Raw genomic sequence first — 26,622 nt, forward strand, 5'->3', positions numbered from 1 at the left:
CCTTCTTCTGCCTCTCTCTGTACGTGGACCCACCTGTTTGTGCCTGTTTTCGTGAGTTTTCCTGGTATAATCGAGTATATTATACCAGGAGAGTAACAGTCTAGTTTTTGTGTATTACTTGAATTTTTTTTAAATTGCCTTTCTTTAAACTGAAATTCAGCTCTTTATTTTCTCTCGTGGGGTACTTGAGATCCTCAGATTTCAAAGGAGTCACCATATGATGTTCTTTCCCAATCAAGTTCTAGTGATTAATTTTGGTGTACTTAATTGACTCAGTTTTTAGAGCTGAAGTAATCTGTTGGCAATCCAGTAGCTCTAGCAAGGCCTTATGATACACACTAGAACACAACTCCTGTTTTAGTGGTGTCCGGTCATTTATTGTGGAATTTCAAAGGCTTATTCTAATTAAGGGCTTCTCAGTTGTGCAGGTTTTTCTAGAGGATAAATTGGTTTTTCTATATACCTGAGCAGATGATGCCCACAGAATGTTATGAAAATTAACAATTACATCTTTAAACTGGATTATATATTGTCAGCTGTCAGCAGTGGTAAATTGGTGATCACATTTACTTACCACAGTTCCAGTCTGCGACTTAACTAATTATAATGATCCATAGACTGTAAGATGGGTAACCCATGTGAATTAGCAACTCACCTGTGAAATCTTGGGTTTCATTCTTCCTACCTACTGTTTTGGTAATGTTTCTATGCATAAAGTTGTTCCATGTGAAGTAGGTTAACTTAATACATTCCAGAGGGAATTTTGAATTGAAATAAATTGGGTGCAGTTCAGTAGCAGAAGGTAATTCTCACTCAGGCTACAGTAGCACACCTACAGGCAGAGCAAGTATCGCTTTAGGACAGGCTACATTAAACACCTTTTTCTTGTTTGTAACCATGTGGGTTAGTGGGACTGTTGTGTATCTTAGGCTGAGTTTTATTTTAGTCTCAGCAGTTGAGCCTTTCCTGAGCACAAGGCTAGTAAAATGCAGATTTTTTTTTTTTCCTATGTTAAAAATCCTCACAATGGCTTCATTTTTAGATGCTTTGATATCTGTCTTGGAGGCAGTCTCCTAAGTTTTGCACACGGAGGTGGCCTTGTGACTAGGATGTGCCTTCCATATTGCCAAACACGTTGGTGTTAGTGAAGCCTGTGTTCTCCCTTCCTCTTAATTCTCCTCCATGCAGCAAACTGCTTCCTGGTAAAGTTAACAAGAAATGTACCCACAAACTGTCATTACCTGTTGCCTGCTGCTGCTTCTGACTACCTTGTGCTGGCTGCTGCCATGGGTGTGGATACCAAGAATATCTGTGCTGATTTCCAGCACCTCTTCTGCAGTGAAGCAGAATGAGGAATTCTGTGTATCTCCTCCTCTCTGGGTGTCATTTATTAACCTACAACAGTGCCACTAGAGAACAACCAGATTCCCAATGCATTTCATCTTTTATTGGAATACTTTAAATTGCTGCTCATGATTGTCTTGACACAGGAGAGATTTTAATTGAAGCAAATGGATTTGTGACTGTGAAGTTGAAGATATACAGGGTGGTGGAAGATACAGAAAAATAATCATACATACTTTCAATAACATAAAATCTCCAGCAAAATGGCATCTAAAAGACCTGCATGCTACATGTCCCAGGTTAGAACTGTCAAGAATTTTAGGTCTATGTTCCTGTATTTTAATGGAGTTAGTGAAAGAAAGGCTTTTCTTAAGTGCATACCAAGCTGCAACTGTGTTAACTAAACTATTCATTCCAAGCAACTTCTGTGAGATGAGCCAGTACTGGCTCTGAGGAAGCTGTGGTCTGACACACGTTGCCGAGGGTTGTTGATTTGCTGCTGTTCCTTGTGACAGCAGCATTTGCTGGGCTCCTTATGGAGCACATGTTCTGGAAACAGGGTAACGGATGTCTGCTTACAAGAGTTTTACCAAAACATTGTTTCAGCGGAGCTGTGAAGTCCAAAAGCCTGAAAGGAATTAACAAAATCTTCATGACGAGGATTATTTCAGGCATTAAGTTTCAACATCTGTTTCACGTCCCAGCTGTCTGCTCTTCACAGTGTTTGTTACTGATAAATTACACTTGTGTCTTTTCTCAAAGCCTCAGAGAAATATAAATACAATGAGCAGTCACAGGCTAAATAATAAGCAATGGAAGGAAGATAAGATTGTTTATCTCAGTATCTAAATATGAAAGGCATGAGTCCTGTGAATACTATTCATAGCCACTCCCAGGAGTTGCAGCTTCAGCAGCTTTCTCACGCAGGTATGGTTCCTCCAGAGATAATACGGGAAAACAAGCTGTGATGATCAAAAGGGGCCAACACTGACTGGAAAGGGGTGGAGCAGTCATTCTCTTATTAATGGGGTGATACATATCACAAGGAAGTGAAAACCAAGAAAACCTGGAAGGATCAGTGCCCTGAAGGAAGAAAAACTAAACCAGTGGTAAAGTGCTTCAGGACTATGAATTTCCTGTTTTTGTTTCTCCATACGTGACACGGCTGAAGTGTTCTGTCTCCATGTGATAGGGCAGACTTTTTAGTTACTATAATGTAAAAATACCTTAAAGCATCTTTGAAAGTTAAAGATATGGGGAATAACTCAGAATTCCAGAATCTGAGGTCTCGCTGTGTAAGACCATCATGTTCTGTGTATTCAGTGACACCCCTTTCTTAGCTCAGGAGACGCTGGAACAGCTTTCTGGCACTAAGAAGTCTGGAGGAAGTTACCCTTTGAGGAGGAAGTCATCCTTTCTCTGTGGTCATCCTAAATTCACTGAACAGGCCAGCGAGCTGGACACGCTGAGATGCTGAAGTCACACAAGCTGGGAGATGAGGGTGTTTACAGCACAGCACACAGAATGAGTGACCTGGCTTGTTCTCTGGGATTTTGCTTTTCTAATTGCCACCTCTTCAGAGCTCGATTTAATACCAGGCTTGTGGTTGAGGGCAGAGCAATACCCAATTCCTCTTTAAGCTGATCGTTGTGTTCTGCCAGGAAAGCATGATTTAGACAGCAAGAAGCTGAAGATCTAAATATTCAGCCTTGCCATAAATAGGGAGTGGAGGATCTTGGGTTTCTGTTCCCAGGACTTTCTTGCATAATTCATAGTAGGCCATCAGTGAATTTGAAAGCAGAAATACTCCATGGAGACGTGTGACCAGAATGTGCCCCAGTGTCCTACCAGATCACAGACTGGCCTGGGTTGGAAGGGACCTTAAAAATTACCTAGTTCTGACTTTCTGCCATAGACAGGGACACCTTCTGCTAGACCAGGTTGCTCAAGCAGTCATCCAACCTGTCTTCAAACATTTCCAGGGATGGGGCATCCACAGCTTCTCTGGGCACCCTGTTCCAGTGCCTCATAACCCTCACAGTGGAGAATTTGTTTTTAATACCTAATCTGAACCCACCTTTTTTCACTTTAAAGCCTTGTCCTGTCACTGGATGCCTTTTTAAGAATTTCCTCTCCAGCTCTCTTGCAGGCCCTGTTGAGGTGCTAGAAGGTCTCCCTGGAGCCTTCTCTTCTCCAGGCTGAAGAGCCCCAACTCCGTTACCACAGGAGAGTGGTTCCAGCTTTCTGATCATCATCCAGGTCTTCCCTCTGGACCTGCTTTAAGAAGTCCACATCTCTCTTGTGCTGGGGACCCCTGGGTGGGATGCAGCACTCCAGGCACAATCACCTCCCTGGCCATGCTGCTTTTGATGCAGCCCAGGGATGCATTTGGCTTTCTGAGCTGCAAGCCCCCTCTTCTGGCTCACATCCAGCTTTTTGTCCCCTCCAGATGCAGGATACAACATCAGGCTTTGAATCCAGCCTTAAATGCTGTATAATTGCAGTGTAAGTGCCAAAGGCTGCAGATCCACTCCTGTCCTGGTTTTTTTCAAGTCTGAGGTGCCTGGGTTCAGACACTGATACCAGAGTCCAACTCTTCAGCATATAATGGGGGCTACACCTAGATCGCAGTTTAGGTATATGGCTAGTGGCCTAAATAAAGAGCCTGATTGGCCTTGATTCCCTCTATAGCTGAGCTGAGCTAAGGTTGCTGAAAGAGCTTGGTTCAACCCAAATATCTTCCCCTTCCTCACCTCCTCCTCCTCTTGGCAGACAAAGCTAACTTAGGCATTGAAATCAGAAGTGGGATTAATCCATGCCTTGGGTCCCTAACTCAGCACGAAATTCTAAAAGCTGAGGTGTTGCATGCAGCATTAAGTGCAGCTTCATTTATCAAATGCCTGCACATGCTGAATCCTTTTGATTTTAACACAGAAGATGTCTGGCATTTCAGATCTAGGTATTCTTACAAGGCTATGTTCTCCAAATCCTCTGTGTATTTGTATACAATTAGAGTTCAAAAATTAAAACAAACCCACTTTTCTTCCTATTTTTACACCATAGGGAAGAAAAGAACCTAGATGAGTAAACTTCATTGTCACACTGGTTTTGCAAAGGTGGAGTTACTTAGACCAGCATTTTTTGCAATGGGCAGTTCCACCAAACCAGTAAGAGATGATTACATCTGAAGCCCAGTGATAATGGTCACGGTTTGCAACATAAATGGCAAACAATGAAGAGGAAAGTTGCATAGAGAAAAATCGGTAGTCTGGGTGTGTTCAAACAAATTAGCATTTCATATGGTGACATGAAAAGCAATTAATCAAAGAGCAAATGATGGCGATCACATGGACAATGACACATAGAGCAGACTCTCAAGACCTGTGTGGGATCACAGCGAATGAACAGTTCACATGAGCTCTGTGCTCTAGGAAAAAGCCTGAAACAGAGGAACACAGGAAACATAGTAACTTGTGATGCAATATTGCTGAAAACTTCATAAAATTTCTAAAATATTGTGTCTAATCCCACAATCTATATCCAATGCAAAGGACAGGAAAATGAGAGAAGAGACTCATGTAAATTATTAGAGAGTAGAGAGATATGTCATAACGTAACAAAGAGCACTCATTGGTCAAAACTGGGATTTAAAAGTTGGGGTGTGTGTGCTATTGGGCATCATACAGCATGAGACTCATTTGGGCAGAGAAAGTCCTGTCAGGACCCAGCGAGTACAAGACAGAGACATGAAAATAAAAATCAGGTGCAAATGTTCAAGGGTGTCAGGAGTGCAGTCCTGTTGTCATGAATGATGGGGAAAGTGCAGTGCGAAGGTTGGCCATAAAGCCTCTGGAAGTCAGGAAACTGGGAATGAAAACTTTATGGTCACTATAAATCCACCTTTTGTGTTTGCTGTTCTTACATTACATGATCTCATACCGAGGTATGACTACTTCAGTAAATATTTAGATTGCCTACAGTTTTACAACAGGGGTCTTAAAAGAGCAGCAGTAATTATAACACAGCTTTTGGAGCTGACAGGTCAGGAAAACAGGTGAGAGTTTGCAAGCCCTTGGCTTGCAAATGGGGCTTGAGCACTCTAGGCAGCATGGCTGAGACAATTTTTTTTTCTTCCATTACAGACCCTCTCCACACATGCACCGATAGGAACTGCCACAAACTCTTCTCCTTTTACTGGTTCAATGAGTTACTAAGTTTGCTTTTGTTTTTTCTCCTGTGTTTGGGGTTTCCTACCAGCTTTCCTGTGCTGACCGATTCAGCTGTCCATAAAAGCATTCCCCTCTTCATCAGAACCTCCCAGGTGGTTGTCCCCCACATTTTGAAACTGTCCCAAGCTCCAGCATGTGCTGGAACATTGATGACCTTTCATCTCTGCCTTGTAAGCTGGCTTAGCAAGGCTTTGAGGGAAAGCAGGGGAAGTTTGGCACTTCTTTCCCCCACTGCCCAAGTAAATGACAGACCAGCACAAGGATAAAAAGTAGAGCTGTCCTGCCTTTGAGGTGGAGATGCTGGAATAACATGCTTTTGAAAAGCAGCTTCCCTTCACATATTTAAGGAATTTGCCCTGTCTGGAGCTCTTTACAGAACTGCATCCTTCTGCTCTCCACTGGCACCCAGCTTGTGGCTGTTAAGGTTTTTGTATGAAATCTATTTTGCTTTCTGCAGTATCCTATTTTACTTGTGTTCTCAGTCACCAGAATATTTCTATCTACTTCCTACTGCATTAATCTAAATAGGGGACTGGTCAGATGAAAGATCACAGTCATTGTTTAGTTATTACAGTAGCCAGAAATTGGGGCAAAGGTACAGAAACCCTTTTCGGGTGTCAGTAAAGACCCTAAAGATTGCCTACCTCAGATCATGATCAGCTAATGAGAAACCAGCTATTCATATTGTTCTCCTACACTAATACTTTAATACTGCCCCAGCTTTTGTGCAGGGAGTTGCTTTGTAAAGCTGTTAAACCCCCATGCTCTGTTAACAGCTAAAGGTTTCTATTGATCTCTTACTTTCATTTCCTTTAATGAAAATTCATTGATATTTGATTTCCTTGTCACTTCTAACAGCTGATAAGAACAAGCTGCTAAAGCAGCTCCAGTGAAGTGGCAAAAGCCTGGTGTTGTAGCACTGCAGCTCTCTCAGAAACGCTGCCAAGGCGGAGTGAAACCCCAGTGTGACGTGTTGATAACGTTCCCATCAGGTGGTCTTTTCCACTGGCTCTAAAATGTCAAGTCTGAGGGAAATGTCTTTGTTAAGCTTTGAATGACCTACTTTTGGGTATCTGGGAATAACCAGAAGCCTACCCAAACCACAAGAGTGCATCTAATTTTAGCAGCCCTTCGTTTCATGCATGGCAGCTTTTGTGTTCTGTGTCTCTGGGAAAAAATACCAATTTCTTGCTGAGCCAAAGACAAGTTTTCTTGGTTTTAAATCAGCCCCTTGTTGAATCACAATCACAGTGAAATCATTCCTCTTAAAATTTTTGTGCCTGCAATAGTCATCTCAATTTTGCTTCAAAAACTAATAGTGAGGCCATTCCAAAGGATCTACAGTTGCTGGTCTCTGAAGAAAAGGTCTAAACAGCCCATGCTGGAGATAGTCTGGGCAGCCATGTTTTGTGTGTCCCTACTTCCCCCTGGGTTTTTAATTGACCAACAGTAAAAGGGTCGAAGTCTTTGTAGGAGGTTTATGTGAGTCTTCTAACTCAGTTACAAGGGAATCTAGGGAAAGTTAACAACAAAAATAAAGGGATGTTAGTGTGTCAGCAGGGGCTCTGAGGACACTACTAATGGTGTAGATGCTGGAAAAAAGGTCTCTGATGTAGTTTGGCTAGAAGAAGCACTAAAAAGTAGGTGACCATTATTAGGGATATTAGGGCTGTGCAAAATTGAAAGGAAGCAAGTTCAGACATGAGTGAAGTACAGTCTCCCTAGCTTGTAGTACCTAAATTGGACATTGAACACCATCTCTCTCGCTGGGAGGGATAACGTATAATCCCTCTCATATAACGCCAGAGTCCACTGTAATTTTAGGCTAAAACACATGTTTAAATCCCACCTGCACTGGGGGCAAGTGGAACTAACACAGAGGATAGTAGGGTCTGAGCATTGTGCATGTCTATTTGGAACTTCACAAAACAAAAGAGAAATCAAGGCCACCCAAAATACAATTACATAATCACAACAAACCTATTAGCAAGTTCTCTGGAGCCAGAAAACTTCCCAGCCAATGGGATTAACCATAAAAACAAGCAGTACTTGTGGCAGCTATAAACAGGGTCAGTGTCGTTTGGGATTGAGCTGAGTATCTGATAATGTGTAGTGCTTCCTTGTGGAGTCCCTTGAGGCTGGCAGTGGGTTGCCTCTTCAGAGGCAAGCCTTGGGTAGCCTGGGTGCTGCAGACTCCCAGCATTAGCCAGACTTGGCAGGATGGACAGTGAAAACCACTCTAAAAGCCAAAGCCAAGCTGTTAAACAACTGAGCCCTCTGCTGTGCTACGACAAGAGCAGCCGTGCCAGGGTTGTGTTTAGGGGCACAGGAAGGAGACTCCAGTGGCTCATTCATCCCTCCAGCTCCAGCAACCTCCATCTGCAGAGAAACACAGACCCATCCTACATGGAGGCCTCCCAAGCCCCTCTCCTGAAGGCTTTCTTCCCACTTCCCAAGGCATGTGCAATGAAGTGCAGGGGGTTTTAACCCTTTCAAAAACCTGTCTGGGTTTGGGGTGTTTGTTACCGCAACAGCTGTGGAGTTTATCTGTGCAGAGTCCAGTGGGCTCTTTATGGGATTTGTCTCAACAGTGAGGTCCCAGTAGTGGTGAGGTTTTTGTGCACTCTCTGCAAACATATCCTCATCCTTTAAGTGTTGTTGCTTTCCAGTGTCATTTAATGTACTCTTGACAGTGTATTTCTGATTTCTGTGTTTGAAGATGCCCAGGCAAAACAGGCAGAAGGTCAGCTGCTGCTGGGCTGTGAAGCACTTAATGAGAGATGTGTTGAGTTTGGTAGAGGTGTTTGTCTCATCTCTGAATTTCCCAAGTTTTAAAGGACAACTTTGGCCATGAAGGTAAACAGTTAGGAAAGGTGTTTATGGAAATACTTTTATTAGACTCAAGCGGTGGGTTTAGAGGCCCATACTTAGGTTCAGTGTTGGATTTGGAGAGTTGCTGGTCTGATGATCTGCTGAGGACAAGCAGGGAGTGACCCAGAGTGAGGATGCACCAGCTCTAATCCCCTAATTCACTGATCACAGACTGGCAAGCTGCTGCAGGGAGGCTGCTGTGCTTCCTGGAAGAAGTAACCTTTGTCTCAGAAAGAGAAAGTGAGGAAGTCCTTGTACCTGAGCCTCCACACTGTTTACAGGCTCTCTCAGCTGCCTACGTGGTACCACTTGCTGGGCAATGTGTCTTGCACAGCATCTTGATTTCAGGCTGGTTTTTCAATGTGTAACAAATAAAAGGAAAAATAACTTGAAACAAATATTTCCTGTTCTGTGGTATTTAACAATGAAATTGTAAACCACAGAAGGGACCGGGCTTGATCTAAAGGTCTTTGAAGTCAGCAGAACTATTTCCACTGATTTCGATGTGCTTTGGCCCAGGCCATAGGAGGAAGAAAGCAAATGTTTTCTGCCTCAAAAAGTATTAACCATTGGCATTCAAGGAACAATAAAGTCTTATGTTTAAAATGTGTTCCTTTAAATTAAGTAGTCAGGAACTTAGTTAATTTCTATCTGTTTCCTAATAATTTGTCACTATTACACTAAAAAGGAATATGTTTATAGAACTCATAATCATACACTGAGAAAAAAACCACTCAGTACTGTCATTTGCTTCCTATCTTCCTCCATTCCATTTTGTGTGTATTGTATTTCTCACTAGTGTAATGATGCTTATGCTGCTGGTTGTTATCACAGATTGAGCACTGTAGATTTCCAGTTGAATTAAACTTCACTGTACCGATGGTGGCTGACAAATATCTTGAACTCATTTTTCAGTACGGTTTAATCTGTAAAACATCACAGTGGGTTTGGTTTTGTTGTTGTGTTGGTTTTTGGGGTTTGGGGTTTTTTTGTGACTGAGAAGAAATAGATCAGAGATAGAGAATTTGGTGAGCAAAGAATTGTTCTTCTGAGAGTGGTGCAGGGGATGCCCCTCCTATCGCAGGGTGAGACAAATACGGGTGTGCAGCAGCTTCATGTGTAAAATCAGCAATGGTTTTGTCTGCAAATTTTGTCTTATGCAGTTATTAAATTCAAGAAAAGGAATCTATCTGCCAGCTGCCTACTGCCCAAGGATGCTGTCCTTGTGAATCAGCAGCCCTGTCAGGATGTCAGGAGGACATCCTGGAGTCTGGCAGATAACAGCAGCCCAGCGGGGGGTGTGTGTGTGTTGGGCTTCTTGTCATGCAACAGCAGAGCCTGAGCAGCTGAGTTTGCCTGTGCACCAAACCAACCCCATCCAGCTGTGAGCAGCCAGAGAGAAGATCCCAGGCTGGTGACCTGCAGGAGAGGACAAGACTCTTGTCATGGCCAGGCTGCATTACCTGCACAATGAACCAGTGAACCAGCATCAGCTGCAAGATACAGCAGGAGAGGATTAAAGGTGATACAGAAAACAGGAGAATATGAATTAATGACATTTTTCAGTCTTCTTTAGTGATGCCAATGACCAGCCATTGTGTATGTTACAATGAGAAGAATTTTTCAATGAGAAGAATTTTTAATGGGGCTTCCCCATTTCAGGGTATTTCTGTGAAATAAACTTGCTTGTCTTTTAACACCAGGCTTTGAAATGTCACAGAATCACAGAATATTCTGAGCTGGAAGGGACCCACAAGGATCATCAAGTCCAACTCCCAAGGAAATGGCCCATACAGAGATCGAACACACAATGTTGGCGTTGTTAGCCCTGTTCTGTAACCAGCTGAGTCCAGTGCATCATTTGGAGTCCCTCAGGGTTTAGAATAAGCTTCAAAGAGGAGAAAGCAGAAGGGAGTTAAGAACATTCTTCCAATTTGTAAGAGCCATTGTTTACATTCATGGGAAAACCATGAAGCAAGGCAAACATAACATAATTTTTAAAAATGTATGTGTTTTTTTAAGCATCTGAGATAGCAATAGTACTATTTGTACTAAAGTGTGGGTGCTGCCAGCCATAGAGTCCATCAAGAGAGCAGTTCAGCTTGAATTTACTCCTTGGAAAAACTCCTCCCCTATATTTCTTCTCCGGAGCTGCACTAATTTAAGTTGCATAAGTACAGGAAGAAAAATCTAACAAAAAAGACAGGATTATGAAATCACTTTGTTCTCTTTCAGATGGGAATTCTGTGTCCTTCAGGCTGCCCCAGACTGGGGCATCATGGTGGTCTCAAGCTGTAAAATCACGTAATCATAAAGGTAGATTTTCTGAAAGGGTATCTTACAGAAAACTGTAATTTCCATGGAAGTTATCTGTATGCTTTGGTAAGTGTTTTAAAGCAATTAGAATAAATGGCATATGGCAAAGCTTTCATATTTTTATAAGATGTTAATGATTAACTGACTTCCTACATCTGTTGACTTAGTGGGAGAGTGACAAGGAACTGTGAGGTACCTGTTTGGTAGCTTAACAAGTTGACCAATTTGCACGGGCATTTCTTTCCATCTCCCTCTTGGAACTCGCTTCATCCAGCTGACACTGCTTCAAAGCCTTAGGCAACTCTCAGACTCAGAGAAGTAAGTCTCCCCCTTTTTTTTTATATTACTTATATTATGAAGTGCTGATAGAGAACAGATGGGGAGAGATTTAAATATTTATTTGTTTTCTATAAAGAAAGCTTTCCCAACTGGGAATTGTAGAATTAAGTTTTCAATCATTAAATCATAGAGATATTGCTGAGACCTTTGTAATTACTATATTGTTGGGGTTTTCTAAACTCCCTTTCTGCTGCAAGACTTACATTAAACAAAAGATTTGGTTAGTAAACCATGTTCACTATAGTCAATAAAGCTGCATCTAGGCTATAAAACTTTGCAAAGGTAGGATTGGAATGTTAATTAAAAAATGCATGTGATGCCTGGCATTATCTAAAGCAAAAATATTTGCTTAAAACATGAAATAAGTGGAAACAAGTGAATTTCTGCTAACATGGGCTGGAAAAAATAATTTTATGCTTATTTTATATAAGAAGAGTTTATCATGAACTTTCTCTTTAAGCTGCTGCTTACAAGCTGCAGTAGAATTCCTATCTTTTGGCAGGCAAGTGGGTTCAGACAGGGAGACTCAGACATCGCTCTTCTATTGGAACATTTTTTAACCTATTTTATTTTAGCTGTGCTATCACTTGCTAGGAAGCAAGTATAGTCTCCTATCCTTTTGGAAAGCTCTTCTTTCACCCACTTCCCCCCATCTGTGAAGGAAACCTCACCAGCAGGTTGCTGTGTGCAGGTTGCTGTGTGCAGGTTGCTGTGTGCAGGTTTTGTGGTCTCCTGCTGCCCGTTTAGCAGCCACTTCCTTACGTGCCCCTGGCTCAGGGAATGCTCCTTCCTCCCAACCGGGTGCCCGTGCAGCACTTTCAGGCTGACATCCAAGGTGCTTCATGAGTTCTTCATTTCTCCTGCAGCTCCAGGAAGCATTAGTTCCCATTCTTTTGGCTGGAAGTTGTCTCCTCTTGGGTGACATCTTCCCATGCCCCAAGTGTGTGTTCAGTGCCCTCATCTTCCCAGTCGTGTGTGAGTTCTCTGGGACCTGGATGTGGTTGCCTTCTTTACACTACTGAACCCTTAGTGCTCTTTTATCTGTGCCAGAGTAGGCAAGCTTTTGGGCTCCCTCTGCTTTCTGAAGCTTCCTGAAAGGATCCCATCTCAACACAGCCAGGTTATCTGCCTTGGTTTTTCAGGGGCTGTCATTCCTGGAATGTCTCTAAACTGTTCCACTTTGGCTCTAAATAGAGCTCCCTTCAAGGCAGAAGCAAAAGAATCTGTAGAAACTCTGATAATACGGGGTCATCTGAATGCTGGGTCAATCCCACTGCCATCTCACTGCCTACCAGCCTGCAATGTTTCCTTATGTAATAAGAGCTCAAGGTGGGGTCAGCCACAGAAAAGTAAATTACAGCGTGAAAAAACAGTGAGGATATATAGAAATTATCAGTTTCATTTCATGCTATTATCAAAGCAAATCAAAACATTTTCCTGAAATAAGCAAAGGACTTTTACACAGCTAATTTTCAGTGTATTCTTACTTGATGGAAGAGAAATGAAGATTGCTTTGGTTTGCTTGTTTTGAAACACAGTGAATAAATGGAAGCAGCAGAGTTCATAACACTGGATATTGACATTTGGAGGGACAGGGAACATAAGGCAAGTTAAATCTGGACATACCCTACAATGGCTTTTAAGACTCCAGGCCCCACTAGTTTGTCTTTTCTAACTGAAAAAAAGTATTTTAGTGACAGCTGAAACCTAAACATGAGATATCAGAGTTCAAGACTGAGTGTCAGGGAGATGTATTCAAGGAATGGGTAATAAATGCAGCTAACTTTATTTCTAGGAAAATAGAACAAAATAACTGCCACGCTGACTGTTTGAAATGGCTTTTGAAGAAGGTAGCTATAGACTTGATTTATCAGCCAGTGGTGGCAATTCTTGTGGCCTGGACCACAGCAAGTAGATGACCTGAGACATAAAGCTGTGCTTCAGCCACAGCTGTGCTGAAACGGTGATGGCAGAAGGATAAAAAACATTTCTGAAGTTCTCTTCTATCCAAACTCAAGGATCCTAAGGCATTAGTAGTGTCTTTGAATATCATGTCAAGGATCATGCATTTTGTGTAAGACTTCCACAAATTTCCATGATAAGACACAGCTCCATCTCACATTTCCCTGCAGTGTCAGAGATCTTATGTTCCAAGTGTTGATGACTGTCCCATCCAGCTCTGCCTGGTGCCTTAGGTGCCAGAGGGGTAAGAGATACTGCAGAGAGGATGCTGCTGCTGGGGAATGTATTACCCAGCACACACCAGCCTTTAAAGAACTTCTGCTAAATGGCAAACTCCCTTCAATGCCTCTGAAAGCCTCCTTCTCTCAACCCATCATATGAAATGATGAATTTAAAGACAAGTCTTGCAGGTGATTGTGTGGTTGGGGACACACTCTTACACCACACTACAAGTTGGACATCCCTGGCACAGGCCCTCATCCCCCACAGTGGCAGCCTGAGACCCAGTAACCTGAAAGGCCCAATTATATTTAAGTGCATGAATTAAGAGAGTTTGATAGCTTTTTTTCTCTCCTGCATTTACCTGCAGGGTTTTAAAGTCATTGTTTCCGGAAATTAAGGGAGGTTGAATTTTAGAAAGCAGATCTGAAACCTAAGGGAAGGATACAGACTACTGAATGTAATTAAAACAGCTTTCTGGAAGACACTGTATTAATTCCAGAAGTGAAATTCATTTGGTGTAAATGAGGTATCTCCGCCCTCAGAATTGATATCATTGCCCCAGCCTTTCATCACTAACAATTACTGGAAGTAAAAGAAGCCTTGACAAAATTTCAAGTATAGCTCCATTTCTGGTTTTTTCCTGCTGCTGAGGTAGGACTGTGGCCACAAAGAACTGATCTATTCAACTGCAACCTTTCATTTTAGTCTTTTTAAAGGTAAGCCTGATGCACAGATGACCCAAGATCCCCTCTGTGAAACCACTTGGCAGTTGTGAGAGCAGCTTGCTTTTATTTTTTTCTCCTAGAAGCAAGCTTGCAGCTGTAGGAAAGTCAACATGACTCTCAGGTGTCCTCTCTGTTTCTTAAAGCTGAGAGTGGGAAAGTCATGTCTCATTCTGTCCCTGAAGTTCATGTGCAATGGTTTAACATACTTTTCATAAAGAAAAAGAGCTACTCACTGTGAAATGCTTAATTTAAGTAAAAATCAGCAATAAATACAAAAGGATCCTTCAAGTTTCTATTTTTGGATGAATACACTGGCATGTATCATGTTTCACTAGTAGCTTCTGTCTTCTCTGTGCAAATTTGAATTGAATGCTAGAAAATTTACATTTAATATGCACTCCCCTGTGAAGACAGGCTGAGAAAGTTGGGGCTGTTCAGCATGGAGAAGAGAAAGTTGTGTGGAGACCTCATAGCAGCCTTCCAGAATCTGAGGGGGGCCTACAGAAAACCTGGAGAGGACTCTTCATCAGGAACTGTAATAGGACAAAGGGGAATGGCTTCACACTGAAAGAGATTAGTCTTAGATTAGATGATAGGAAGAAATTCTTTACTGTGAGGGTGGTGAGGCACTGGAACAGGTTGCCCAGAGGAGCTGCAGACTTGCCATCCCTTGAAGCATTCAGGGCCAGGTTGGATGGAGCTCTGAGCAACCTGGTCTGGTGAGAGGTGCCACTGCCCACGGCAGGGGGATTGGAACAAGATATCTTGAAGGTTCCTTCCAACCCAGACCATCCAAGGATTCTATGATTCTGTCTTGCTTCACTTTAGTAGGGTATTTAGTTAAAAACACATCTGTGAAGGAAAGCCCTTCCAAATGAAGGAAATAAAAGATGTATTAAGAGAGAAAAGAGGTGAGAAGTCTGTAGAAGCAGCTCTCAGTTTTTTAACTACTGTTTCTAGACTTTTCAAAGACCGTCCCCAGAAGCTGCTGGAGTGGTTGTTGGATTGAACTGAGTAGATTTTAAATGAAAATGAGGATGAAATCATGGGATACTGAAAGATGGCACTGCAGCCACCTCTCAAAACCACTACTCACTTCTTTGGGTGAAAAGGGTTTTCAGTCATGCTTTTCATCCACTGACGCAGACACCACACAGACCTAGCTTGTTCCTCCTGGCCAGATTGCCTTTGTAGGCTGATGCCATGCCATGAAGTAGCTGGTCTGCAAAGCTGGAATGCTGAAATCTGCAGCTCTGAGTGAGCTCCTGAATCAAGAACTGCATGCCAGTGACACCACCTAATTACTCAGAAGATCTCCTGTAGCTGACTGAATATGAGTTCATTTGCCTTAGGACATTTCATCTAGTGATTGTGTTACATTGTTGTATTATTCAGACCATACAGGTAACCTTACTACACTAATTAAATTAATTCAAAATATTTATATAATTACTAAAGCATGAAACCAGTCAATGCTGCGTTAGCACAGCCTGCTATATAATCTGGGCTTTGAACTGTATTTTATCCAATATAGTTCAAAGATGGAGGGACTGAGCTTTCACATTTTTCTCCCAGCAGGCTGAAAAGGGCATTTGTACAGGGACGGAAAGTTTTAATTAAAAAAAATTTGGGGGGGGGGGGTTTGTTGTTTGTTTTTTTTCTTTTTTTTTTTTTTTTTTTTTTTCTGTGGATGATGACTTGGTGACAGATCAAATTCTTGCTTTCCAAAAGGGATGCCTCTGTCCTTGAAATCTACAGGAATGGCACTGCTGGTGTTTGAGCCAAGTTCAGTACCTGCATCACCCACCTCCTGAAGATGGACACTTGTGCAGGGTCACCCCCAAGGTGTGACCTTTTTCAGAGTCCAGCTGAGGCAAAAGCTGACAAAGCCCTGACCCAGGCGCTGCTGTAAACCCCAGCCTGCTACAACCTACCCCACCTCCCTCCTTTCCTTCCTCCCTCCTTCCCTTCTTCCCTCTTGAGGTCTCACAGCTAGGGAGTCGCTGGAATGGATGAAATCCTGGAGGAAGACGCCCTCTGCAGCTCGCTCCCTGTTTTATTTGGCATCTACAAGAGAAATGTCTTGTTTTGGTTTTTTTTAAATAGTTGCCACTGTAGCTCTGAAAAATCAATGTATCTTTCTACAATTGGAGGAAAAGGAGTTTCCCTGATCCTCTTTGCCCAAAGGCTTCCTTTAAAATCAATGCTTCTGGCAAGTGATACATACCTGTTGTCTTTTCATTATACCAGCAAGATGTCTATCATAATGATAGAGACTGGAATCATGAACTAGAACTTTGTTTTAATTTTGACATGTTTTCATATGTCAAGAAAAATCCTGTAACTATTTTACCTTGATCTTTTGTTCCTTATTTTCATGCTGAATCTCAGTACCAGGAGGTCATCAAGTATAGGCTTCTGTTTGATTTTCCAAAACACACAAGTATGAGAACTATAATTTAATTTCATCATCGATCTCAAAAGTACTTCTTTTGAACCTTGGTTTTTCTCTAAGTCACTGATACCAGGTTAGTTCAAATAAGCTCCAGTGGGCAGGGTGTGGAGAAATGAGCCAAAATGAATCATTTCCTACATAAGCAATTTTTTGTGTGTCTAGACACCTGATAACTCAACTAAAGCTCATATTTGATAGCTGGTTATTCTCCAATGTTCTCAGAAATTTTGTATAAGCCTTAAATTCTTTCCCCCTGTGTGGTTTTTTGGTGAATCTTAAAGGAAAGAAGAACTTCCCCTAATTTTTAACTTTATAGTTCAGTTCTGGACACAATTCTAAGTATGTCAGCACATACAGGTTTGATAGTAGGCTCAGAATCGTATTTAATCTCATTTAATTCTGTGAGCAGACAGTTGGGTATGTTCAACCAATGAAGTTATATGCTGATAAAATACTCTGAAAAGCTCTTGATGATAAGGATTCACCTGCTGACATATCTTTTATGACCTTGATCAACAGCAAGTTGTTTAAATCAATGTTTATGTGAAGTGTTACAGACATATGGGCTCTACACAAAATGGCATCTTCATGTGGTTCAGGTTTGGCTTCTGTGTGCTCCACTGATTCCAACAGAAGCTGAAGGGAGTCAGCACAGGACTCCTCTGCTCGTGCTCTTTCCTGTCTGGCACCTTCCCAACACTGGACAGGAACAGAAACAATGCTATTTTGATGTGGAACTGGGACAGAAAGAAAACCATCCAAAATGTCCTGTGGGGCTACTGTGCTCTATGCCTGATAAAAACAGTTAATTAGAAAGGGGGGTTTATAATCACTTTGTAAATAACACAGCACATTGAGAGTGTTTATAAATTGGTTTCCATTTAAGTAGATAAAAATACAAGAGACTCTTCCGGAGCAATATTTTCCATGCTGGAGAGGATTAAATGTACACTTGCAATAATGGAGATTAATATATCCCACAGGAAATCAGTCCTATTGGAGATACATAGATGAATTGGGAGGCCAAAATTATAAAATTGCAGATGTTGCTGTGTTTGTCTGGCATCAAAAATCACTCTATCCCATCCTCTCATGGCTGGCATCACCTTCAGGACTGAAGTAAGTATGTAGTGGGCACCAGTATGAGAAGATGGACACTGTCTGCTTAAGGCCATATTGTTATGAAGATATTTCTTTTTTAAGATTTCCACGGGTGGATTTTTGCAACAAAATTGTATCGCCAACTGAATCCATTTAGCTTAAGATTAGTAAATAGAAAAGTTGTTGCTTTAGTCTTTATGTTTAATGTTTCGTGCACAAAACATTGTGGCAGAGTCACATTAGAGTCTTATTAGAGTCAACTTGGTACAGCATTACTCCAGTCTTGAATGAAATAGGAGCAGTAGAAAAGATATTTTAGAAAATTTATAAAATATACAGATCCCCAGAACCTGTCAGATCTACACAAAAAAATTGAGGCCACATCTTCACTGATCATAAATCTTTCCTGTAAGTATTCAAAAAAGTGTACAAAAGACATGGGAAGTTAAGTGTTGATTTGTTTCTCTTTTTTTTTGTTTTCTTTTTTGAAAAAAATACAATTAAACCCTGATTTGCACTCAGAATGTACAGTCAGCAAACAAATCTTAAATCTTTTGCTAGGCTAAATGACTAAAATGTTTTCCAGCAGAGTTTTAGGATGATTCAAACTGGGGAAGCTGGGCAGTTTATAAACAAGTAGGATTTGCAAAGGTAAAACACTAAAAAAAACTTGGATGAAGTTTGAGTGTGGGAAAGCGAAGACAGCATATCCAGGCTCCAGCCCCCACACAGTGTTACATTTCTGATTAATTCAAATGTTTCTGCTAATGAATTCATGGCTAATTAACCTGAAAATGGTCAAAGTTCAGTGGCTGTTGTTAGCCTTTGTGGCCTGGATTTGTTCATGCCTCTGAACTACATTTTCTGTCTGACACTGGTCCCAGCAGCTCTCGGTAAAGGCAGCACAAAAGCTGAAGTCTGTACAGACTGGGCTCCGGCATCAGCTGCCAGGAGAAAGGAGCACAGATTCTGCTTTGTAGGATCTCTTGCAACAGTCAGGGACCTGAGGATTTTCTCAGATTTTGTTCCTGCTAGCCGGTAACTCTAGGGCTCCTGATTATGTGTAATGTGTATAAGAATCTTTGAACATACTGGTTAATTAACAAAGAAAACAGTAACTTGGAAAAACCCGTGAATTTTCCTTTTGTGAATGTAAAAAGGAGATCATAAGGGGAGCTTATCAGAAACTTTCTCCTCCGTGTGATACCATGACCCAAACAGAATTAAAACTTCTATGTTATTTGTCCATGGATATTAAATTTCAACAGTTCATTAAAGCTGGGGAAAGATGACTGCTATCCTCCCTCTGCACACACATTCTCTTTTTCACTGATAGGTTCACCTATTCACCCAAATAATAATTGCCTTTGTCATTTTATTTTTTGTTTCTTTGCAGTGCCTCTCTCTCTTCACATGGCAACTGTGTCTGTGACAGAGGAGGATGAGCTCCCTGGTCAGCACCTCGCACCTCCAGCTTGCTGCCTTTGCTCTGGGCACAGTAGGCTGGATCCTGTGCACAGTTTCAATGGGAATTGTGGAATGGAGAGTGTGGCATGTGGACAACACCACCATCATCTCCTCTGGCATTGCCTGGGTGGGGATTTGGAAAGTCTGCTTCATCAGTTATCTTCACGTCTCGCCCGGCTATAGAGAACAGTTCTGCCATAAATTCAGTAGCTATGACTCCTTCATCCCCCACGAAATTTATGCAGCTCAGGGTCTCCTGTTGATTGCCATGTTTGTGGGCTTGCTGGGACTGGCTGCTACAATATTTGCTCTGAGAAATGTGTATATGGGAATCACTCACAAAACCCTCATTGCCCCTTTCTTTCTGGTGGGCGGCTTCTTCTACATATTTGCTGGTCTGTGTGTCCTGATTCCCGTGAGCTGGAATTTCTATTCTGTAACTCACAACCAGAGCATAGCTTTTCCTCCTTCTTACTACATGCCCTCCAGTCCAGCAGCGCAGGAAGCTGGTGCTGCCATTCCTGTTGGGATTGTGGCTGTCATCCTGCTGCTACTGAGTGGGATGTTTTCTCTCTCATACAGATTTCCCATGACCGCAAACACCATCATGAAATCCTGAAAGGACAAATCCCCCTGTGCTATTTCAGAACAAGAGCATAGTCAAGAGATAAGGACAGCAGCATGAGTGGTTGCAAAGTTAAGGAGCTGCAGAATTTGATTTTATTCTATAGTAGCCAAGCTATTTTCATATATGAACCAGCTGAGTCACCATCTTAGTAGTCACATATTACCAGAGGTTCATCTTTGAGATAATTGCTGTTGAGCAGCAACTGTGATTAAATTTTGCCAGTTGTCCTCTTTTGTATATGCAAACATTATTGATTTTTTTTTTTTTGGTGTAAAATATTTACCATGCTCAAAGAACTGACTTTGAATGAACTGTCCTGTAAGAAAAATGTGAATTAACATGTATTAAATGTGAATGTCTTTCCTTGTCAGTACTAAGCTCTTTTGTCTTTTATTTAGTTTCATCTGTAGCAAAGTATGTTCCGTGACAAGTCAAGACTTTTAAAACCAATAATACGAGTGTCATCATGGTTGTGTCAAATGACTCTTCCCTGAATTGGCTTAAAATGTCTTGCCAGTTTCTCCTCTTCCTCTAGGGCACATAAAGAGCCATTCCTTTATTGCTTCTGTTTTTCTTTCAAGCTATTCGCATTTTATGTTGCAACACGTTTGCCCATGGGGAAGGTGCGCTCTTTAGTTCCTAACTTAGGGAGAGCCAAAAAGTCTGCAAGTGATTGCTTCTTCATCTGACACTTCACTGAATTCAAATGTATTGCAAAAGCCGGAAATAACTTGTACAAGTTGTTACAAAACTGATGTCAAAATCAGTGCTCTCAGTAACCAGGAATACTCAGTGCAACTTTCAGGTTGTGATTCATCTGATGTAGAAATCTATATCCAAACCGGTCACTTCAGGCTCTGTTTATAATCAGTGTAGAGACAAAGCCTCTTGCCAAGATGCCTAGAATGGCTGGGAGATGGCATGCTCCCTAAAAACTTGTTTCTCTTAACCCACTGTAATAGCCATAATAACCACAGTTGCTAACTCTGGCACATATAACCAAACTTCACCTAAGAAAAAAAGAAACATCCCAAATGCTGCAATAAGGACAATTTTTAAAAATTAGTTTAGAAGTTGAGAGGAATGAGCCAACAGTGTTGACAAACAGATGATCTCTTGAAAGAGGTCCTCAAAAAGTTACTACATTTTTAAAGATATGCTACAGGAATATAAGTAATTTAGTTTTACCCTTTTAATTGTCCTCCATTTTTAAAAATAGTCATAGATTCAGAGAAAGAAAATAAAATTTTTTAAAATGTAATAATTCTTGGACACTGCAAGACAAGGCAAAATGCCAATAAACAGGTCATCTTGCTGGTGGCTGTTACTATCCCAGCTTGTTCTAGCAGTCCAATTTTTCCTATACATCTTCCCTTGGGCTTGACTTTGCTGTACTGTCTGACAATATAAAAACTCCAAAGCACCTTCATTTCCTCTCCAGTCTCTTCTGAAACAGCAGTTTACCTTATCATTGGTAATTTTTTTCATTGCTGCAAGAATCTGTCTTTTGACTGTTTACAAGGCTCTAAAGCACTTTCAAGTGGTGTTTCAATGAAGGCAGTTTAATAGCTTGTTTGTTATATATTGTTTCCTGTTTGGTTTCTAATGTACATTCTTTACAATATTGGTAGGTTTCAGTTTTAAAGGTACAAGCCAATAGTACTGTCAGTATTAGTGTTATCTCTTCCCTCAGGACCTACAATAATATTAGATTATATCATATTATAATTGTAAGGAAAAAAAAAGATCTATCGATGTGTTTATGCCACTAGTAAACTTATTACACTCGTAAACTACCAATATTCCCTGGCAAGGAATTACAACTTTAAGAGAAAATTACTGATTTTTCAATTATTTTTGAGTTAATGTATGCACAGAAATGTCAGCAATCCCAACTGTATTTGTTAACTATATTCACTAAATTATTGGGTTCATTTTACATTTATGCTTCTTGCCTAAAGAAAAAGGAACAAACATCATCAGACACATGCCAAGTTTCTGTGTTGCTGCCACTGCTGTTTCCATTGGGAATTATATTCATCCATACAGATGTGTGGCTATGAAACATTGGATGTGTGTCAAACACAGACTAGATGGTGAGGAAATTCCTCAGCTAAACAGTGGAATAGGTTACCTAAGGAGATAATGTGGATTTTAAAACAAAGCTTTGTCAAAAAAAAGTTTAGGCAAATAGTGCCAGGAAGACTGAGGCGTGAGTGAGCCCATCTCAGGACAGAGGGCTTATCTAGATGGAACTCGTGGCATCCTTTCCCAGTCTCTCAATAGTCGTATGATCTGCATTATATGTTGATATATGGTAAAATACAATCTATGTTCAAATACTACTCTATATTAAAACTCCCTGTCCTTCTCTGAAGAAAAGATAGGAAAAGAAGTCTTACATAATCATGGAATCATTTAGGTTGGAAAAGACCTCTGAGGTAATCGAGTCCAACCTTTGGTCATGACTTTGTCAACTAGATCACGGCACTGAGTGCTATGTCCAGCTGTTCCCTGAACACCTCCAAGGATGGCGACTCCACCACCTTCCTGGGCAGCCCGTTCCAATGCCTGATAACCCTTTCAGTGAAGAATTTCCTCCTGATGTCCAGCCTGAACCTCCCCTGGCACAGTTTGAGGCCATTTCCTCTTGTGCTGTCACTGGTTGCCTGTGAGAAGAGACTGACCCACCTGGCTACGCTGTCTTTTAAGGCAGTTGTAGAGAGTGATCAGGTCACCCATGAGCCTCCTTTTCTCTAGACTAATCTTAGCTCAGAAAAAAGGAGAGACAAAACTTCCACTGATTTCAATGCATTGAGCCTGTCTGACCTTGATCCATCAGGGCGGTGTGGTTCATTAAAATTTAGTGAATGTTTGTGTTCACTACAATTTTGATGTTGGAGGAAAGTAGAGCCCCTGTGCTTTTACTTCACCAGCAAGGAGGCATAGTTTCTTTGTGTATATTTCCATGACACATTTGTTTTAGACTTTGAGAAGCTCAGTTACCTTTCAGTAGGTCAGTTTGTTACTGTGTCAGTTGTGCTTAATAGGTACTTTTAGGGGTTGTCTGTAAAATCAGGCAGCTGAAATGGTATTGGTTTAAAACTCAAAAAAATCAAAATTATTTTTGAAGGCTATGTTTAACCTAGATTGCTGTAGAGACCTACTCTATAGCCTGGCCCCACACTCATTTGTAGCAGCACAATTGAGGACAGGCAGGAAGCTGTAATGCAGGCAAGAGTGAGTGGCCAGGGCTTTGAAGAAGAGAGATAAGAGGCAAAAACCTCCTAAGCAAATTCTACCACTGGATAGATCATATCACGAAGCTCTGTCTCCAGCTTCAGTGCAAACTGGGACCTGCTCCCTCCAGTGACAGCACTGCTCACCCTGTGGGCTCCACCCTGTCTAGGAATGTCTCCACACTGGCCTCAGTCTACACATAAACCAGTCTCGCTTTATTTTTTCTGAGCTGACAATAAACAAGTACCTTGTGATTCACTCACATGTCTGAATTCACTGCTGGGGGAATATTCTGAATACCAAGACTCCCTTTGAGTTCTGCTGGGTATCTTGGCATAATGACAAGGCTCCCATCTTTGACCTCCATAACATACTCCATGGCATTAATCTACCACAGGATGCATTTTCTTAATCTTATTTACATGTACCATTTACCTCACCTGTCCATTCACGGCCACAGACCAAAAAAAAAATGAATATACTTTCAATATTCCTCTAGGATGGATGATCAAGTAGAGAATGGAGCTGAACAGTGCCTAACAGAAAAACAGCCCCACAGCACAAAGCCTGTTGAGAGTTTCCCCCCAGATGAATATGCAATTCAGGACAACTGTCATTTGTGTTCAGGTAAAGGAAGCAGGATGAACTGGAGACATTGTAATGCAGAGAAGGTCATCAAATTAGTCAGGTAAACAAAAATTTTATTTGAATCAGCAGTTTTACATGAAGACAGTCTCAGTTGCAAATTTAGCTGATTAAAAACAATGCTAGGCTCAGAAAGAAATGTCTTTGTTATCACATGGCTTATGGTATATTACAATGATGAGAAGGAGGGTGTTTTTCAGGGATATTTTTAGACCTTGGACCATTTTCCCCTTAGAATGGAAAAACTGAAATGTCACAGCCGATTTCCTCCTCTTTAGGCCATTAAATACTTTAGGACAAAGAGTTTTTGCTTTAAAAAATGTAAGTCTGGCTGGCATAGTGTTAACGGCAAATTGTTTTCTTAAAATAGGAAACCAACATACATTAAGGGTTCCCAGAAGAGACATGTTCTCTGTGAAAAATATACCTTTTTCAATACTGAACTGGGATGCCTTTCATTCTTGCCAGCATCTGCATTGTTAAATCCAGTATTGGCTCACAAAAACATATTTTTCAACTGACCTATTTCCCTTTCCACTGCTCAGATAATTTACTCTGTTTCCCCTGCTTGAAAGAGTTCAATAATTAGCTGGGTGCTTTGGAGTGTGCTGGCTCTTAATTACTGTGTCAAAACCAGCTGCATGCCAAACAAGAAAATGTAAGTGAATCTCATCTCAGAATTATAAACCAAATAAATACTGGCTCAAAATTGGGAATGGAGTACAGCATGCACTGCTAATATCCAGTTCACAGAATGTCACATCACTGCCTTCCTCTCAGGTTATATGCAGGAAAGACCAAGTATGAGGTTAATTCCCAGGATGATATTTTGAAGAAGCACATACATTCTGACTGTCCAAGGTTTCTTCATGTGCAGGCTGATTTTCAGAGCTGAATACATGGCCCTATTATAATATAAACAGGGAAAGGTAATAAAACCAGATCTTGCTTTGAATTAACATTACCAAAATACTACTAGGTACCTGAGATCAGTTGATGAGAAAATTTTGTACTTGCCCACCCAGTTTGCCCCCCATAGCCTCAGGAAGGACACTGCAAGTAGGTGAGTTAGCATGTGAGAAACTGAGAATGAGAGGCATTCTTTGTACCCACAACTATGTAGGTGCATTGCAGCTGCCAGCTGACTGAAATTGAGGGCGGGGGGAAATCTCTTGAACAGCAGAAGTGCTCAAAAAAACCTGAAGGCTACAGAACTAGAAATGGAGCGTTAAGTGGTTGGGGAAGAGATTTGAAATACTGGTGTCATTGCTGAACAGTTTGAAGGTATGGGAATAAAACTGGCCAATATGGAGATGTTTCATCTACCTCTAAAAGAACTACAAAATACCCAGTAGCTATCCCTGGCCAAAAAAAAGGACTAGATCTTGGGGGGAATTTGAAATCACCTAGAGCCAGATCCTTAGTGATTTATCCATATAATGTTGTGGCCATTCACTTACTAGACTTTCAGAAGTCCTACTGAAAAGCTTCATTGGTCTGCATGCAACTTTCAGAATAATTGATTTCAGTGGACCTCACATCCAAGCTTTAGTATTCCAAATATGTGTAAGATCTGACACATAATTTTTCCTTATGACAGGTACCCATTTGTAAAACAAAGATAGTAGCAACTCACAAAAAGGTAAGATATGAATACATTAAAGTATGATGATTAATATGATGGAAGCCACAGAAGGCATTACAATAGATCTGCTGAACTACTCACTGGGTTTTGTTCATACTCTGAAGCCAGACTCAGGGATGCAGGGGTCCCCTGGGTGTGTGACACTGCCTTGCTGTTACCAACAGAGCAGAGACAGAACAGGAATGGTATCATGCAAGGCAAAGGGGGAAAAACTGGGACAGCAAGGGAAAAGAAGGAAGAAAGAGGGGGAATGAAAGGAAAAAAGAGGCAGATTGTAGGATGTTATAAAAATAAAAAATATTAATGCTGATTGACATTAGGATAATATATATTTGACTAACAAGTGATTTTGTCAAATGTGGAAAAAAAGGATAAATAACAAAGGAGGTATCATGCTTCAAAGAAAGCCAAAATAAACAGAAAAATATCAGATGAAAAAGGAGGTAGATGATACAGAAGGCAACACTGCAAAACAGCAGAGAGGGGCCCACCATGCCCACATCTAACCACAGCAGCTTTGGCAGAGTCCTCCTTGAGTGCAATGACTCAGATGGGAACTACATCCTTTGCAGCACTGTGGACATCAGGGACTCCACTGATGGAGAGCCAGCAGCAACTGTGTGTGCTGAACCCCACCCTGCTGCCCGGGCTAGGAAGTAAAATAATTTGCTGTACTTCCCTCTACCCCCATGTATCCATCCTGGATGTGCTTGCCTATGGCATGGCTGTGGCAGCTGTTAGAGGTGTCTGACCATGCCTTGTTTGGTACCACCCTCAGCTGGTCAGCAAGAGGTAAGCTGGGCTGGATGTTGGGTGTCACCTCCTGTGCAGCACTGAGCACAGCTTACCAGGGACACCTCCATCACCTCCTCCAGCACTGCTCAGATGGGAACTGGGAAACTTGAGTGGTCACTGCAGAGTCTCCAGGGACTTTTGAACATAGGTCTGTCACAGAGTCAGGCTCAGTGAAGGCTTTACCTCTGGAAACCCTGGTTGTTCAGAAGCTTTCACTGGCTGCTACAATTCTGGGAGCACTAGGAATGACCTACAAGCTTTCTTCTAAGAAATAGTTATAAGGGCTGTGCTCAAAATCCACATATCAGCTTTTTCCTAGCTGGCGGGATGTGGAAAATCATCATTGGCCCATGTGTGTTAATCCCTGCGAGCTACAGTTTCTGGTCTGCAGTGTAAGCCACGGTGTTCCATTTCCCCCTCTGCCCACACCAGCCTGGGGCACAGGAAGCCACTGCTGCCACTCCTACCGGCATCCCTTGTCCTGCCGCTCGCACTGGGACCCTTTCTTCTTAACATAAACATGCCATTGTGCTGGATGCCAAGGCTCCTTCTGATAAAACAGGCTTCAAATGCCTGGGAGAAATGCGAGGCATGGCTACAGCATAAACATAGCAAACCAGTGACTTCATCTGCCCAAG

At 41.6% G+C, this 26,622-nt stretch overlaps 1 protein-coding gene across 1 annotated transcript; it reads left to right on the plus strand.

Annotated features, from left to right (window-relative positions):
• Positions 1-15,689: 15,689 nt before the first annotated feature.
• CLDN34 (claudin 34) lies at positions 15,690-20,036 on the plus strand. Its single transcript, XM_008635941.2, has 2 exons — positions 15,690-17,582; positions 18,961-20,036. Exon 2 carries the CDS (start codon positions 19,006-19,008, stop codon positions 19,648-19,650), a length of 645 nt encoding a protein of 214 aa, XP_008634163.1. The 5' UTR covers positions 15,690-17,582; positions 18,961-19,005; the 3' UTR covers positions 19,651-20,036.
• Positions 20,037-26,622: the final 6,586 nt, after the last annotated feature.

Source organism: Corvus brachyrhynchos, unplaced genomic scaffold (assembly GCF_000691975.1).
Source record: "Corvus brachyrhynchos isolate BGI_N302 unplaced genomic scaffold, ASM69197v1 scaffold83, whole genome shotgun sequence".
In the NCBI taxonomy this organism is placed as follows: Eukaryota; Metazoa; Chordata; class Aves; order Passeriformes; family Corvidae; genus Corvus; species Corvus brachyrhynchos.

Bases quoted from the DNA above. Each gene is read 5' to 3' on its own strand.
- CLDN34 (XM_008635941.2), top strand. From the start codon at position 19,006: ATGAGCTCCCTGGTCAGCACCTCGCACCTCCAGCTTGCTGCCTTTGCT.